Source organism: Epinephelus moara, chromosome 22 (assembly GCF_006386435.1).
Source record: "Epinephelus moara isolate mb chromosome 22, YSFRI_EMoa_1.0, whole genome shotgun sequence".
Classification (NCBI taxonomy): Eukaryota; Metazoa; Chordata; class Actinopteri; order Perciformes; family Serranidae; genus Epinephelus; species Epinephelus moara.
In genome coordinates, this window is record NC_065527.1 from 6,169,820 (window position 1) to 6,184,969 (window position 15,150).

At 41.5% G+C, this 15,150-nt stretch overlaps 1 protein-coding gene across 1 annotated transcript; it reads right to left on the bottom strand.

Moving 5' to 3' along the window:
- Nucleotides 1-825: 825 nt before the first annotated feature.
- LOC126383904 (deoxyhypusine synthase-like) lies at nucleotides 826-15,150 on the bottom strand. Its single transcript, XM_050034655.1, has 10 exons — nucleotides 14,943-15,150; nucleotides 6,265-6,461; nucleotides 5,003-5,167; nucleotides 3,603-3,724; nucleotides 3,182-3,278; nucleotides 2,968-3,054; nucleotides 1,504-1,609; nucleotides 1,322-1,425; nucleotides 1,074-1,199; nucleotides 826-959 (listed from the first exon to the last, which is right to left on the bottom strand). The coding sequence occupies exons 2-10, from the start codon at nucleotides 6,454-6,456 to the stop codon at nucleotides 867-869; spliced, it is 1,092 nt and encodes a 363-aa protein (XP_049890612.1). The 5' UTR covers nucleotides 6,457-6,461; nucleotides 14,943-15,150; the 3' UTR covers nucleotides 826-866.

A 15,150-nucleotide genomic window follows, 5' to 3' on the forward strand; every position in this document is an offset into this window, starting at 1 on the left:
CTGCTGTATTAGACCACAATAGTTTTAGCCAAGTGAACCTAACAAACAGAGTAGATGTGGGGTTTTAACCCACAGTGGTTTCCTCCTCTGGCTCTGTGGGAAACTGAAACCTCAGTCAGAGGGCAGAAAGAGACGCTGCAGAGACAGAAAGCTTTAAAACCAGAGGGAAATGTCACTGGTGTCAAACAGACACTTGACAGTTTTCATTTTCAGTTTAGTTTCAGTTTTCCAGTTTGTCTGTTCTCGGCTGCTGTAGAGGACTCGCTCCCTACATAGATATAAATAACTCATATCCAAACAACAGAGCAGACGAGGGAAAATGATACAGTCCTTTATTTAAGGTGCTATTAAAAACAAAATGCATTAGTGTGGATGTAGCCTCAGAAGCTGATGTCAGCTAGCTTTGGAAGGCAGAGTTGAGTTTGTGGGTGCAGGTACAGAGGCAGGTGGTTGTGGAACACTGTTCTATGGACCCAACTCAACGAAACACCAGTTATGAGACCGTGCCAACCTGATGACGCCATAACCTTGCCTGCACTCTGCAGCCAGATCGGGTCGAGTAAAATGATTGATGTGTTTAAATATTTCTTGTGGCAGAGGAGTTCCTGATTGGTAGCTGTTTGTACAGTATCCAGACGAACAGGAGTGGCAGCTGAGAATCTAAGCAAGCGATAGCATTCATATGAAACTGCCCCTCAAGCAGTTGGAGTCAGAAAAAAAAGTATTTTCCTGAAATAAAAAAGGCAAAAAGTCCACCATGACAACTTTAAACATTTCTGTCAAACCAAACGTCTGTAAAAGAGACAGAAAGATGATTAAAAAAAAGTGCTACTGCCATTAATAAAAGTTTGGAGGAAGCCTTGATCTCATTGTTTTTTCTGGCCAGCAGTCGCGTTAACATGAACCGCAAAGGTTTCTGCCACTAGTAAGGGGAAGATTATGGAAGCATCTCCGCACACCTATGAAGACACAATGACAAATGTGTTTTAAAACAAAAACACAAAAATAAGCTTTGTGCAACTTTGATATTAGAATCCAAAGTCAAATATATAGAACTTCAGTTTGATAGATACCTTCACTGGTCTTGCATCTACACTGATCTTGCCCCAGGACACGGCCTCATCAGGTCTGGCCCCTGAGTCACAACCATCAAACTCCTGAGCCGTGTTCACATACACTGCGTGGTCAACTCCATCCCTCTGGAAGAAGAGAAAGCAAACTGATATCATTTGTGTGTGTCCAGATCTTTTTGGTTGAGCTGCCTGAAAAACCATAAAATGGGACACACCAAACTCAAAAACGTACGAACAAAAATACTAACCCAGGAGTTGGCGTTGCATATGTGGTGTTTGGCTACGCCTCCTCCCAGGGCGATCATCCCTGTGCTGTTGGCAGCCGCTACGAGTCGGTACAGGTTTGTAATATCTGGAACCAAATGCATCGTGTAAGACCAACTAACAACACAGGGACAAAATCAGTAAGCACTGATGAAGACTCTTTTACCTTCAACTATGTTGACTATCAAGCCCGGGTTCTTCATTGAGAAGAGGTAGAGGATGTCTCCTAGAGCTCCGTCTGTCAGGGCAGGGCAGAACACCGGGACATTATTCTAAAACAGACACCAGATCACTGCTCAGTATCACCATAGGACCGGACCCAGACTGTAAAATGACATGTCTGAAACTTTTGCCTATCTGGCAACGGCAACGTTAATATTACAGAGAACACAAAAACATCAGCATCATCAAATAGAAACTCCCTGGAGGCCTGGGAGAAAAAGCTAAAACACACCGGCAGCGAACGACGTGCATCAAAAAATATGATAGACCCACCACCCCGCAGCACTTCACACCACTGTCCTATTCCAAGCCTCACCGCCCTGGAATTAAAGGCATTTCTTCCCCCACTTTCCTCCTTGGCAGCTCTTTCTCTCTGATCCTACGGCAGCTCGACTCCTCTCCTCACCACTGATGTGAGGAGAACTCTGTTGCTGTGTCTCGTGTGTGACGAGGGATGGATAAGGAGAGACTTGTTGAGGTCAAGAAATATCCCGAGCTTAACAATCAACAGCTCTGACATTATAAACCCCATGGCCAAAAAAGGTATTGCCTGGCGAGTCATAGCTCTGGAAATCAAGACCTTAGGTGAGAAATCTTTTGTTAAGGGTGTTCACGCATGATTTTAAGCTAACACAGCGGTGGAAGAGGTGCAGTTTATGGGTCGGGTGGTTGATTGACACAATATAACATTTTTAGTAACCCATGTATCAGTTTGTTTATTTTATATCCTCTCCTGACACTACTAAATATGATAGCTCGTTTGGTGTTCACTTTCTGCAGAAGCACCTTCACTTCAAAACAAACGCCAATTAAGATCAACTGGCGCACACAGTCAACTAACGAGGACAATGGGATTCAACATGATGAGAGAGAGATGTGACGTAGACTTTCATTAGGACTTTTCTCAAGAACAAATTTAAGAAAAAAACTTGATTCTGAATTGTGACGAACTTTGAAAAGTCAGTTTCAACATGAGCGCTATGTGAATGAATCATTGGTGCTCAGAAAGACATTTAATATTCCTAATAACTGAGATTTTATTGTGATGATGGTTTGCAGAAACATGATGAATTAACGATACTGAATGTTCGCTAGAAATATCCACAGCCATGCATGATGACATCTGCTCTGGTACCATTGGAGAACTTCGTTGGTCTGATAAGTGGTGGAGCGGGCACAACCATTGACATGCAAACCAATGTTTAAGGGTGGTTCTACATCCATTTTTGGCTAACTGAGGCTGGTGCACTTGCGCTCAGTTCCACAATAAGATTTATAGAACAGAGTCAGACGCAGGCTACGTGCAGCTTTATGAATCTAACGAGTAAAATACATGTGCACTATTCTGTCTTTGTACGTACACACAGTTTACACCCGGACCTGGACATTGATGTATACCAGGACTCACCTTGTAGGCCCAGTAGTAAACAGATTCAGGGTTGTTGATCTCCTTGCCCAGTCGACAGATCACCTTAGATGGAGTCCAGTGAACGCCCTGAGTGGATTCATTTTCAAAATATTGTTTTGTTTTTCTTTTTGTTTTGTTTTTTTACTTTTTGTTTTACTGCAAAGTAAAAGAAAGAAAAACGTCATAACAAATGTTCAAAATAGAGTCCAGGCACCTGATTGTTCTGCTCCCACAACATCTTCGTCAGGATCGGAGTCATCCATTCATTAAATATATTATAGTTTTCATCAGGCATCAGAACATTTCCTTGCCTGACAGACGAGAAATGTTAATATCATACTCCTCACAATAATGCTGATAGCATAAAAAAAATCTGACACTAAAATAGCATTTTTCAGACAGGCGAATCAGGAAAAAATGAACTTTGGTCAAGACATGTCTGCGTCTCAGCAACCCACTCCATAGATTTAGTAGCGTATACCATTTCATTCCATTGGGGCAGCGTTTGTTAGCTTTGTTAGCTTCAGTACAGGCTCACTAGCTGCAGTGTTGTTAAAGGCAAAACTCCTTTTCCTAATTTCATAAAGCCAAATTTGCTAGATGTCATATTCTGATCATCAGACATGTTCTCTGACCTGTTAAGGCCTTTTCCGTACAGATCCTTGCCAGGCAGGGTAAAGTCTCCCATGTAAATCGGGCCCATACACTTGATTAGGTCCTCCTCTATACCGCCAGCTGTGGTCACCAAGACATCCACCTACACAGAGGAAGAAGAATATTGTGTTAGGGAGCAAATGTAATGTGTAATATGCTGTTTTGAAGTACAATACGTATCAGAGCATGTAGCTTAGATTTAGATCGTTCTAATGTCTCATGTATCTGAAGAGGGTCGTACCCATAGACGATATACAGAAGTGGAAGCCAGTGCAGAAATGCCTTAAACCTGCATTCTTTCTAATGACCAGCAGGGGATGACTTGACAGGTTACAAGAAAATTATTTATTACCTTGGAAATCATTTACCTAATGAGTTTATCGGTAGTTTCAAATCTTCTTCAACACAGCATGATGTACACTTTGTAAAATATGGTCCCATTTAGGGTAAAATAGATGATCACACCTTCAACTCAAACCACCAAAATATATCATTTAATAGGCTAATTAAATTAATATTGTAAACATGCGGAAGACTAGTCGACTAATGGCCCTAAATGATGAATATTGGTCGACTAGGAGAATTCTTAGTTGGGTAGTCTGGGGCCGTTAGTGGCTGCTTTGGTAAGGAACCGGAACCAGGACGAGAGAGACAGGATCCGGAATTTGATGGATGCGCCTTTCCGTCAAAATAAAAGCACCAAGCTAATAAAAATGCGGTGAAACTTTTTAATTTAGAGAATATAATTTACAAGAAAAGCCCCAAGCCATTAAGCTAACCTTTTTCTTTTATTGTGAATCGATGGTGTGCCAGAATTTAAGTTTTACTTTGGTGAACACTTTTACTTTGGTGAATTTGGTGAATTCCGGATCCGCTCTCTAGACTGGAACCAGAATCCAGACAAAATTCAGAGTGAATGGAAACCAAGCTCTAAGCCGTATGTGAAGAGCCTGGTGACGCGAGGCTGTCGGGGGCAGGCCTAGAAGCGGAGCAATGTATCGATTGGACTGCGTTTAAATAGCCATGAACCCCAAAAGCATGAATCCCAAATAATATTAGAGTTAACGTATGGATGTACCTTGCTTACCAAGCTAGCTAGCTAGTGCTAGCATTAGCTGATAACTTAGCATGCTAGCACTAGCTGGTAATCTGTGTTTAACCATGGACTGTCCACAGACTCTGGGTCAGATCCACCCCTCGCTCCTCCCCAGCTCCGCCCTACTGTCTGAATTATTTGTATATTATTAAAAATTATTTGTACAATTTTTGGTCCAAATATGGTCACTTCTGGCTCCAAAAAAACAAGATGGCAATGACCAAAATGCCAACTCGAAGTTTCATAGTCCACAAACCAGTGGGTGACTACAGTCTATAGTCGTACCATTTGGTGTTCAGCGAGGTAGCGGATATTCTCCCTGACTCCACAGCTGATGAGATTTGACGTGTAACCGAGGAAGATGGTGCAGCCCCTGAGGCAGGGGCAGGTGGATGGATCCTCCTGATTTATTCCATTCACCAAGTTCCCTGGTTGCTGACGCTTTTTTATCTGTAAATGTGGAGCAGACAGCAGTTCAAGTTCAATTTTTTTTCAGACCAAAATTTCAGAAATCACTTTAAAATGCTTTGCAGGTTAAAAATAAATAAGTAGATGCACACACACATATGCTTAACAAATTTAAAGCTTAACTAAACAAATGAAGAAAAAGAAAACTTGTACAAAACTCAAATCAGAAGTCACTGTTCAACACTTGATGCTTCCATTATGAGATTTGGATTGATTAATATTTTCTATTATTGTTTTGTCTGCCACTCAGAAATTTTATCTGCTACTTCTGAAATTACGTCATTCCATTGTTTTGCAAATCACTAGTGAGTCTCAAGTCTTTGCACTCAAGTCCCAAGTGCTAAATACTAAATCAAATATTACATATACAAAAATCATGGATGCAAGTGTGACTGACCTTAATCATATAAAAAGTACTGCTGACTTTTACTTTCATAACATTTAGCACAATTAACCACAGCAGACTGAATTTCTCATCACATATCAAAGTTTGGTTTCCACGCCCACATACGACATGCAAGGTACCCTGGGTGTGTTGGTTGTTGTAGTTCTGGGACACCGTGTCAACTTCAGCCTGTTACATACATTGTCTTCTTTCAAGATACACTATCATTTTCACAGGAAATTTAATATTTATATACAGTCTCTTTCAAAATAAAGGCACTATGTCTCTATAACAACACGAATTGACGATTTTTTTCCTTCAGCAACTAGTATGTGTTTAGGGTTAGTAATAAGAACAGGGTTTGGCTTTTTTAATCTTATGAGCCGCGAACACCGCGAACTGTGAAATATTTTGTTAAAAGACGTATTTTCTACTATGCATGCACTCTATATAGCATAGCCGTTGAATTTTTCACCTTGAAAAACTTTATAAATAGAGCTGTATTACATTCATCAAGCTATTGCCTAATTTCTTTGTATGCTAACTTAAAATTGTGCTGTCTGTACATATATGCATGTTGTAAATTAAACTTAACAATGCCTGAGGACACGATGTTACCTGCAGCAGCAAAGATAATAACATAAAAGTCTCTAAAGAATTTGAAGTTCTACTTGTGTAGCACCCATCTTCTCACCATGTTGTTAATCTCCATGACAGCTCTGCCAAAGTGGGAAGCCTGGTAGCCTGTGTTGAGAAAGGACTGCAGCAGGGCGTGGTGGTCGATTCCTTGGTTAAAGTCGTAGCCCTGGACCGTTGGTGCACCCTTTGGTATGGGGTCAGTGGGTCTACAGAGCTGCGTAGGTAGTGGGTGGTTATGGTGTGCCATGTTGTCTGAAAGAACAATAAGATACACCGTCGTAAATAATTCCTTGAAGTTGAACATCTATAGTACTTAGGATCTGAAGCACTCGAGCACATCAAACCAGCACCAAGGAACTAGTGGCAACAAAGGCGTACTGTTGCTTTACCTCATGTCACCTGTGTCTCAGCCAAAAAGTTGCTCTTGAACACACCGCATTATTCATTACGATCATTATCTGTCTTATTCATTGTATTTATAACTGACAAAAAAAGAGCTAATACGAGACAAACACATATAAAAAACTTAGCAAACAAACAATAATAAATAGCATAAAGTGGGAGAATACAGTATGTACAAATTTGCACATTTTGTCTTCCTGTTTTTGTATTTCACCCAGATGCCTTTTCATTTACCCTTATGCTAATGCTTATGCACATTAACTAATTAAGTGTCTGGTTTAATTCCTTCAATCCAGGACTGAAATATCAAAAAAAGGTAAACTGTACTGTGTATTATTATTATTAGAAAGATAAGTATTAAAAATCTGTCATGGTATTTAGAACTAACAACACTGCTGGTCTCTTTCATGAAGGTAGATTTTAAAATTACCTGTTGTTGACAAAAAAATCTCTTGACGAAATACATCTGTGTGATTTTGTCAATGCGCCTTTCCCATTAAAAAACACGGACACCTGCTGCATTAATTTATGGGACCAGGAGGGTGGAGTGGCAGGTAGAACCGGAGCTGCGGTTGGCTCTGCCTCTTTTGGTAATTACATAAATGTCTGTGTGTGTGTTTGCATGTGTTTAAACCTGTTTGCATTTGGTAAATGGAGTGAAGAGAGGCCGTCTCTAAAACAAAAAGTTTGGTGACATACCATCTTTTAATGCATCCCTTGGTTGTTACTCAGTCCATGCCCCTCTCACTGAAGAAAGAGACTGTATGTAAATGGTAAATTTCCTGTGACAACAGAAGTGTATTTTGAAAGAAGACAATGCATGTAACAGGCAGAACTTGACACGGTGTCCCAGAACGTCAACAAGGGTACCTTGCATGTCATATCAGTTAGATCTTCAGGCTGATTTTACAGGATGTGTAAGAGGATAAAAAGTATAAAAGTATTCTGAGAATGTGTGGGTTTGAATATTGTCACATATACTTTACACAAAGCAAGCAAAATAAGTTGACAATCAAAATAAAATGTTGCCGGGCAACTGTAAGATTAGAAACATGTGTGAACAGTGGACCAGTTTGACTGGCACGATCAGATGAGTTTGTTGGAAGGCTGACCGTGTATCATGTAAACAGGTTACAGAGAAAAACAGACTGATCATACAGAGTGCTGTGGGAAATGAAGACACAGTTGTGAGTGTTGTGACTAAAAAAAATTGCATCTGTAGGGACTTGTAAGCAATTAAAATTATGAACTCAGTAACGAGGCATGTACATGGGTGTGCATTTCGCAGCTACAACAGTGTTTTCAAACTTGGTGGAAATACCAGCTTGTGGTAGGAAGGTTACAGATATATCTTATTTACTGTTTGCCCACAGACAAATGTTACTGAAGTAGTAGGCTATCACCAGAAGAGTATGTACACTGTGTTATCATTTATTGTCTGGTGCAACTTAATCAAAAATGTGAGTATATTTTTAACACAAATGCATGTTGTCCTGTAGACGGGCACGTGCTCAAGCACCTGCCCTTTTGCCCTCTGTCTAGAGTGCCCTTTTTGCAAGACACGTTTTTCTATTTCTCTCAGTAATTTCATATTTAGCTCAGTCAGGAACACTTCAGCCAAAGAAAACGTTATTTCCATTTCCACTGTTCTGGGGCCTCTCTGGCAGAGGGCGGAAAGAGCACACCTCTCTGCCCTTCCACGCACAAACAAGGAAAGCCTGAGGCAGGGAGAGCAGCAGCAAAGACCCCCAGGAACAGAACAGAGCAGCATCAATGACAAACAGAAATGACATATTAAGTCTGAGTGTGAAAAGGAGGAGCTGGGGTGGAGGCAGGTTGCAAAGCAGCTTGCAGAGGAAGCAGCAACAGTAGGCAGGCTGGAGCGATTTAAATAGGGCGCCCTGAATGAGTTTCACCAACTGGGGCGCGTCTTTATCAGCTGATCTGTCAATCAGCTGATATCAGATCAGCTGATAAAGACGCGTCACAACCACCACCAAGTGACACTTCTGAGGAGGGCGGAAGTTTCCGCTGAAACATGTCAAGGTGTGTAACATCCTAACATGTCTGAGATAAAAGAACAACTAAAGTCATTATCAGAAACTAAAGACATAATGAACACCACTGAACTATTAATTTGAACTAAGTTTACGTCTCCCACACTGTGGCAATAATATTAATAAATAAATATGACAATCGCTCTGAGGATTTCATCCTGGTTCCTAACAGCAGTCAGGGTACTGTTGGTTATGACATGAAGGTCTGTGCCTCCCCAGACCATCACTGACCCACTGCCAAGCCGGTCATGCTGGACCATGTCACCACGGCGTCTCCAGACTCTTTCATGCCTGTCACATGCGCTCAGTGTGAACCTGCTCTCATCTGTAAAGAGAACAGGATGCCAATGTCGGACCTGCCAATTCTGGTGATGCCAATCAAGCTGCATGGTGCTGGGCTGTGAGCACAGGTCCCACTAGAGGACGTTGGGCCCTCATGCTACCCTCATGGAGTCTGTTTCTGACAGTGTGGTCAGAAACATGCACACCAGTAGCCTGCTGGAGGTCATTTTGTAGGGCTCTGGCAGTGCTCCTCCTGTTCCTCCTCACACAAAGGGGCAGATACCGGTCTTGCTGCTGGGGGGCTACGGCCCTGTCCAGCTCTCCTTGTGTAACTGCTGGTCTCCTGGTGTCTCCTTCATGCTCTTGAGACTGTGCTGAGAGACACAGCGAACCTTCTTGTATGGACGTGCCATCCTGGAGGGGCTGGACTACCATGCTACCAGTAGTGACAAGGACACTAGCAGAAGACCAAACTAGAGAAGAATCAGTCAGGAAGGATAAGGAGAGAGCAACTGTCTGTGGACACCACATGTAAAACCATTTTCTTTTGGGGGTTGTCTTGCTTTTGCCTCTCCATTGCACCTGTTGTCACTTTGATTTGCATCAAAGCAGCTGAAACTGATTCACAATCACTTGAGCTTCCTGAATGGACAGACTGATATCCCTGAAGTTTAACTGACTTGGTGTTATACCAATAACATTTTGAGCAAGTGGGCCAATTAAATTTAAGAAGTTGTGCAGAAGTAAGTGCACCAGTACAGTTGTACCACAAATCCAAAACATTTTGACACTCGTTTTCTGATAACGTGCTGTGGCAGTTTTATATGTGTCAAGCCTCAGACTGTTGCGCCCTTGCTTCGAGGCAAACGACAATTTACTAGCAAATAAGATCAGTGAAATAATGTCTACACCCTTTAAGGTAGTGCCTGTTGTGACGATTGACATTGATTCATGCAGAGTGTTTTTGACAGTGAGGTGCAAATGACAGAAAGAACCTGGCTTGTTGCCTTCTAACTAGTCTATCGAGATAATCAGGCTTTCAGTCAGAGATGTTGTGTGTTTTATTTCACATTTTCTTCCTCCTTAAAACTTGGCGCCTACATTCCTCACAATGCAACACGGCTGCGTCTAGCAAAGATGACAAGTGCGCTGCAGAGGTCGGGTGAGTTCGCCTCTTTTTATGCCCTAATGTTTTCAGGTTGTTAGTCCATCCATCCCATTCTCGTGAACGCAATATCTTAGGAACATCCATCGTCCCAACATTAACACATCCACTTGGAGTCAACGATGATCTGATTAGATTTTGGTGGTCAGGTCAAAGGTCGAGGTCACTGTGACCTCGTCCGTCTCATTCTGGTAAATTCGGTATCTCAGGAACGCCTTGAGGGAATTTCTTTAGATTTAGCAGAACTTCCACTTGGTTCAAAGGGTTAGATATTGGACATCAAAGGTCAGAAGACAAGGTTGCTGTGTCTGCTCGTGTCCATCTTATTCTTGTAAACACAATATCTCAAGAAGGCCTTCAAGAAATTTGGTTAAATTTGGCATAAGAGTCCACTTGGAATTTGATGATCAAAGTTCACTGTGACCTCACAAAAAGAATTAATTCACTAATTATGACAAAATTTCATACAACTCTCCAGTAGGATTAATTAATAAATGAAGTGATTCATTTTATAACCCAATGCCAACTTCTCTGTGACATCACAATCATCCAGAAACACTTTGCTGGTCGTTATTCAACATCATAACTCAGGAACAGACGGGGAGACCTTTGGTTGGACACTGATTCAGTAACACATAATCTTGGGTGCCCTACGCAAGGGTGTAGGTTTGCATATGGAAGGTAGGGACATGTCCCTGCCAGCATTTTAGGAGGACAGAATTGTCCCTACCAATACTTGAGCAAACTCGTTTACATTATCTTCATTCTGAAATGAAAAGTTTGGGACAAATCACATCTCGTATTGATTCAGTGAGGGACAGTGCGTCAATATGGGACGATCCTGCATCGTACCTGATCAGTTGTGTTATTCCACCTTCAATGAAGAGCAGAACACTGCTGGTTAAACTGCCTCCTTCAGAGAGAGTCTCAAACAGGTTCTGTGTCTGTCAGATGATCTGAAGGGTAGACTACCACATCAGCAGAGCAATAATATCACGCCTATAGGACAGGTCTTTTTTTTTTCTTAAAACATTGTGACTTTATCTTATAATGACGAAAACTCTGTGTGTGTGTGTCTGTTCCACGTTTTTCTCCTCACTGACTTGGTCAATCCATGTGAAATTTGGCACAGTGGTAGAGGGTCATGGGAGGATGCCAATGAAGCAATATTACATCAATTGGCCAAAGGGGGGCGCTATAGCAACCGATTGAAATTGCAAACTTTGAATGGGCATATCTCATGCCCCGTATGTCGTAGAGACATGAAACTTTGCACAGAGATGCCTCTCCTCATGAGGAACACATTTGCCTCAAGAACCCATAACTTCCGCTTATATAGATTTTCCGCCATTTTGAATTTTTTGAAAAACACTTCAAATGGATCTCTTCCTAGGAAGTTTGAGCGATCTGCATGAAACTGGGTGAACATAATCTAGGGACCAATATCTAAAGTTCCCTCTTGGCAAAAGTTGGAAAACTTACTAAAACTGAGCTTCTATAAGGCAATGAATATTGCGGAGGGCGTGGCTCATCACATAAAGGTGTATAACATCTCAAGGGTTTCACCCATCACCACGCAACTTTGTAGGCATATGACCACACATAATCTGAGGGGACCCCTCCATTATTGACCCCATCAAACAAAATGGGGGTGCTAGAGAGCTAATTTCTTATCAAGGCCTAACCGCCATATGGATTTTTACTAAACTTGGTAGATATGTAGAACAGGACGCCTCAAGGTGACTGGAGAAATTTAACTTTAATTGGCAACTGTGTGGCGCTATAACAACAGAAAAATGCTTAAAAATGGCTAAAATGCGACCGATCGCTGTGGCTCCCCCTGTGGACCAATGTTGTTGTTTTCTAATTTTTGGTATGACTAAGTCATGGTATGGTATGCTGTACATAATCACGGAAACTGTCAGTGTGTCATTCTGTCAGTCAGTCATTCTTTCTGTCCCACGTTTTTCTACTCACTGACGTGGTCAATCTATGTGAAACTGTGCATAGGTAGAAGGTGACAAAGCTACCAATGGGTATGGACTAGTCTTTTATTAAATGACAAGTTACTATAAACTTTATTCTCGCCTTCTCAGAGAGCACAGATACGTGGGATATGTTCTGAATGTGCAGAAAGGTTTAAACATGAGCAGAAATCTTAAACACATCTAACTGTTTAAGTCCAGGGGTTCATAAATTAATTGAAATAAATTAATCACTGTTGTGAATCGGTGTCAACATTGCATGCCAGTGAAAGAGTTTACTTGCCCCAAACAAAAGACACAAAGTAGAACAGAAAAGTAAAGTATGGCCACATGTGTTGACTCAGCAGAGATAACATTACACAAGAAAAGTTGATCGAGAGAAGAATAAATATTTGAAAGCAATACAGAACACCTGAGAGCCTCCCTGCATCACACTGCATTATAGCCTGTTTTTATATTTTGAGTCGACACCTATCATCTGAATTTTGTGTTATTCTTCACATAAGCAAAGATATTGCTACCAGAGGGTAGAACGCCATTGACCTTGAAAGTGTGCTGATTGTACAGACCTCTGCAGATGTGTGTGTGAAGCATCCATGTTTTAGAATATGTAGCTTCTTTGCAGCAACATCCATATCTGCTGCATTGTCAGCTGTCATGTCTGCATATGAGTCTGGAAAGACATTGATGTAAACTGTAACGACTGGCTTGCGAAGGCATATAACTGTGAGGCAGTAATTCAGTAGTTTGCGCTCTCAAACAACTTTTCCCAGGGTCTCAGACCTTAATGAGCTTGTTAGGGCTTTGGCTTGTTCACGTCATCGTTAGGAAAGGCCAGGTGATGCAGATTTCAAAGCTTTATAAATATTCTCACTCCTGAAACCTTGTCTCAGCAATCAGCAGCCATGGGCTCCTCTAAACAGCTACCTAGCACTCTGACAACTAAAATAATGGATGCCCACAAAGCAGGAGAAGACTATAAGAAGATAGCAAAGTGTTTTCAGGGAGCTGTTTCCATAGTCAGAAGAAATGTCAGTTAACAGGAAATGTGGAGGTCAAGTTGAGGTCTGGACGAGCAAGAAAACTTTCTGAGAGAGCTGCTTGTAGGATTAGAAAGGCAAATCAAAACCCCCGTTTGTATTTAATCATAAAACTACAGCAGCTATCACAGGTAATGTTTGAGCTACTGAAGTATTTTACCTGGCAGGCTAATGCTAACATTTAACAATTAATATTTTTTACCAAGTTATTGGAGGTTAAAAACAATTAAGTTTCATTTTACATTAATTAAATTAATTAATTATTATCTATTATTATTATTTATTTATATATTCACATTTATTGCACTGTTAGTGTTTGGGGGCCCATATATAAAGAAGTCGTAGAAATCTGGTGCTTGGGCAGTGACTTGCAGCGTCAGCAACTAACGGAAAACGGTGTCCTTTTACGTTGACATGATGCGCGGTCGGTTGCCGTTATAGTTAAATGGCACCTGGCATCATCAGGGGGAATCGTGGCGGGACAAGGACAAAAGTTAAGGCAAAGAAAGTGTGATTGGGGCAGGTTGGAGGGGTGGTGGATGGGTCCAACAAAACGGACCCATCCCGCGAGATTCTAAAGCCAAACCCCTGTTCTTGTTTCCTAAATCTAACCATGTGTTTGTTGAAGGAAAAAATGTCAATTACTGATGTTATGCTTTTATTTTGAAAGAGACTGTATGTGAACAGTAAATCTCCTGTGAAAACAGAAGTGTATTTTGAAAGAAGACAATGCGTGTAACAGGCTGATGTTGACATGGCGCCCCAGAACACCCACAACCAACGCACCCAGGGCACCTTGCACGTTGTATCTGGATGTGGAAAGTCCATGACCAAATGCTGATATGTGGCTAGGTCGGAGTGAGGATGTGTTGATGCTTTACATGTCTCTGTCGTTGTTATTTAATACCTATGCCCTTTTATTGTTGGTTATATTTATAATTATTTTATTCTGTTAAACAATTAATATTCCTGTTCTTACTAATCAGCTGGTCATCAGGCACCTGAACGTGCTGTCATCCATCACTCCAGTCGATGTGATGTATCGTCCGCTGCTGATGATTGTGGGTCAGAACAACCAGAGCCATGCTGGCTAGTGTGACAGGTCGTCTCCCTCCCTGCCACCATTCAGCGCTGTGCCAACTTGCTGCGCATTCAGATTGTGGGGCGGCACCGTGCGTTTTTATATATAGAGGTGTGGCCAAAGAGCATGGATACCAAGANCATTAAAATATATCATATTAAAATAGCTTATATATTATTATTATTATTATTATTACTGTCCCCTTACTGTACAAACTGTAAATAAATCTTTATTCCTGACTATGTGAAGTCGCCATTAATGTGTTTCTAGTTAAAATATTGATTTTTTTATTATTATTTTCGCCATTAATGTGTTTCTAGTTAAAATATTGATTTTTTTATTATTATTTATTAATTTTTTTGGTAGATTGGCTTATGGGGTGATTTTGAAGGAGTAATTAAGTTAATCTTCTCATAAGTGGATGTAATATGTTGAGATGCCATCTAGGCCGTTTTTCTTCATTTTGTTTTTTTTAAAGTCTATATTTTGCTCACGAGGTGAGTAGCATTGTAAGCGTAATTAATAGCGATATACTTAAGTTTGTCTGTGTGTTTTTGTATGCAAGCGGGTCTGCTGCGGTCTGCTGACAGTCCAAAATGGCGGCGGTAGGACGAAACCATGGGCGAGTCTGTTGCTATGGGGCGTTCTATTGAGCTTCGCCTCTTGGTATCCATGCTCTTTGGTGTGGCTACACCTATCTCCGTTTTCCCGCGCTTCCTACCTGGTGGATGTGGCCTGTGTTGCGTGGCCGTCGCGGCACACAACCCTCCGTACAGGTAATGCGCTCTGCCTTCTCTGCTTTCCTTTGTTCATGTGTGCGTAAAACGGCCGTTTTGGTGATGCGATCTGCGCTTTTTGTAGCGCGGCCGGCTGCTGGAGGCCGTGTGGGGACGCATCGCTCAGCCAGAGGCCTTCCCTGCCTGTTCCTC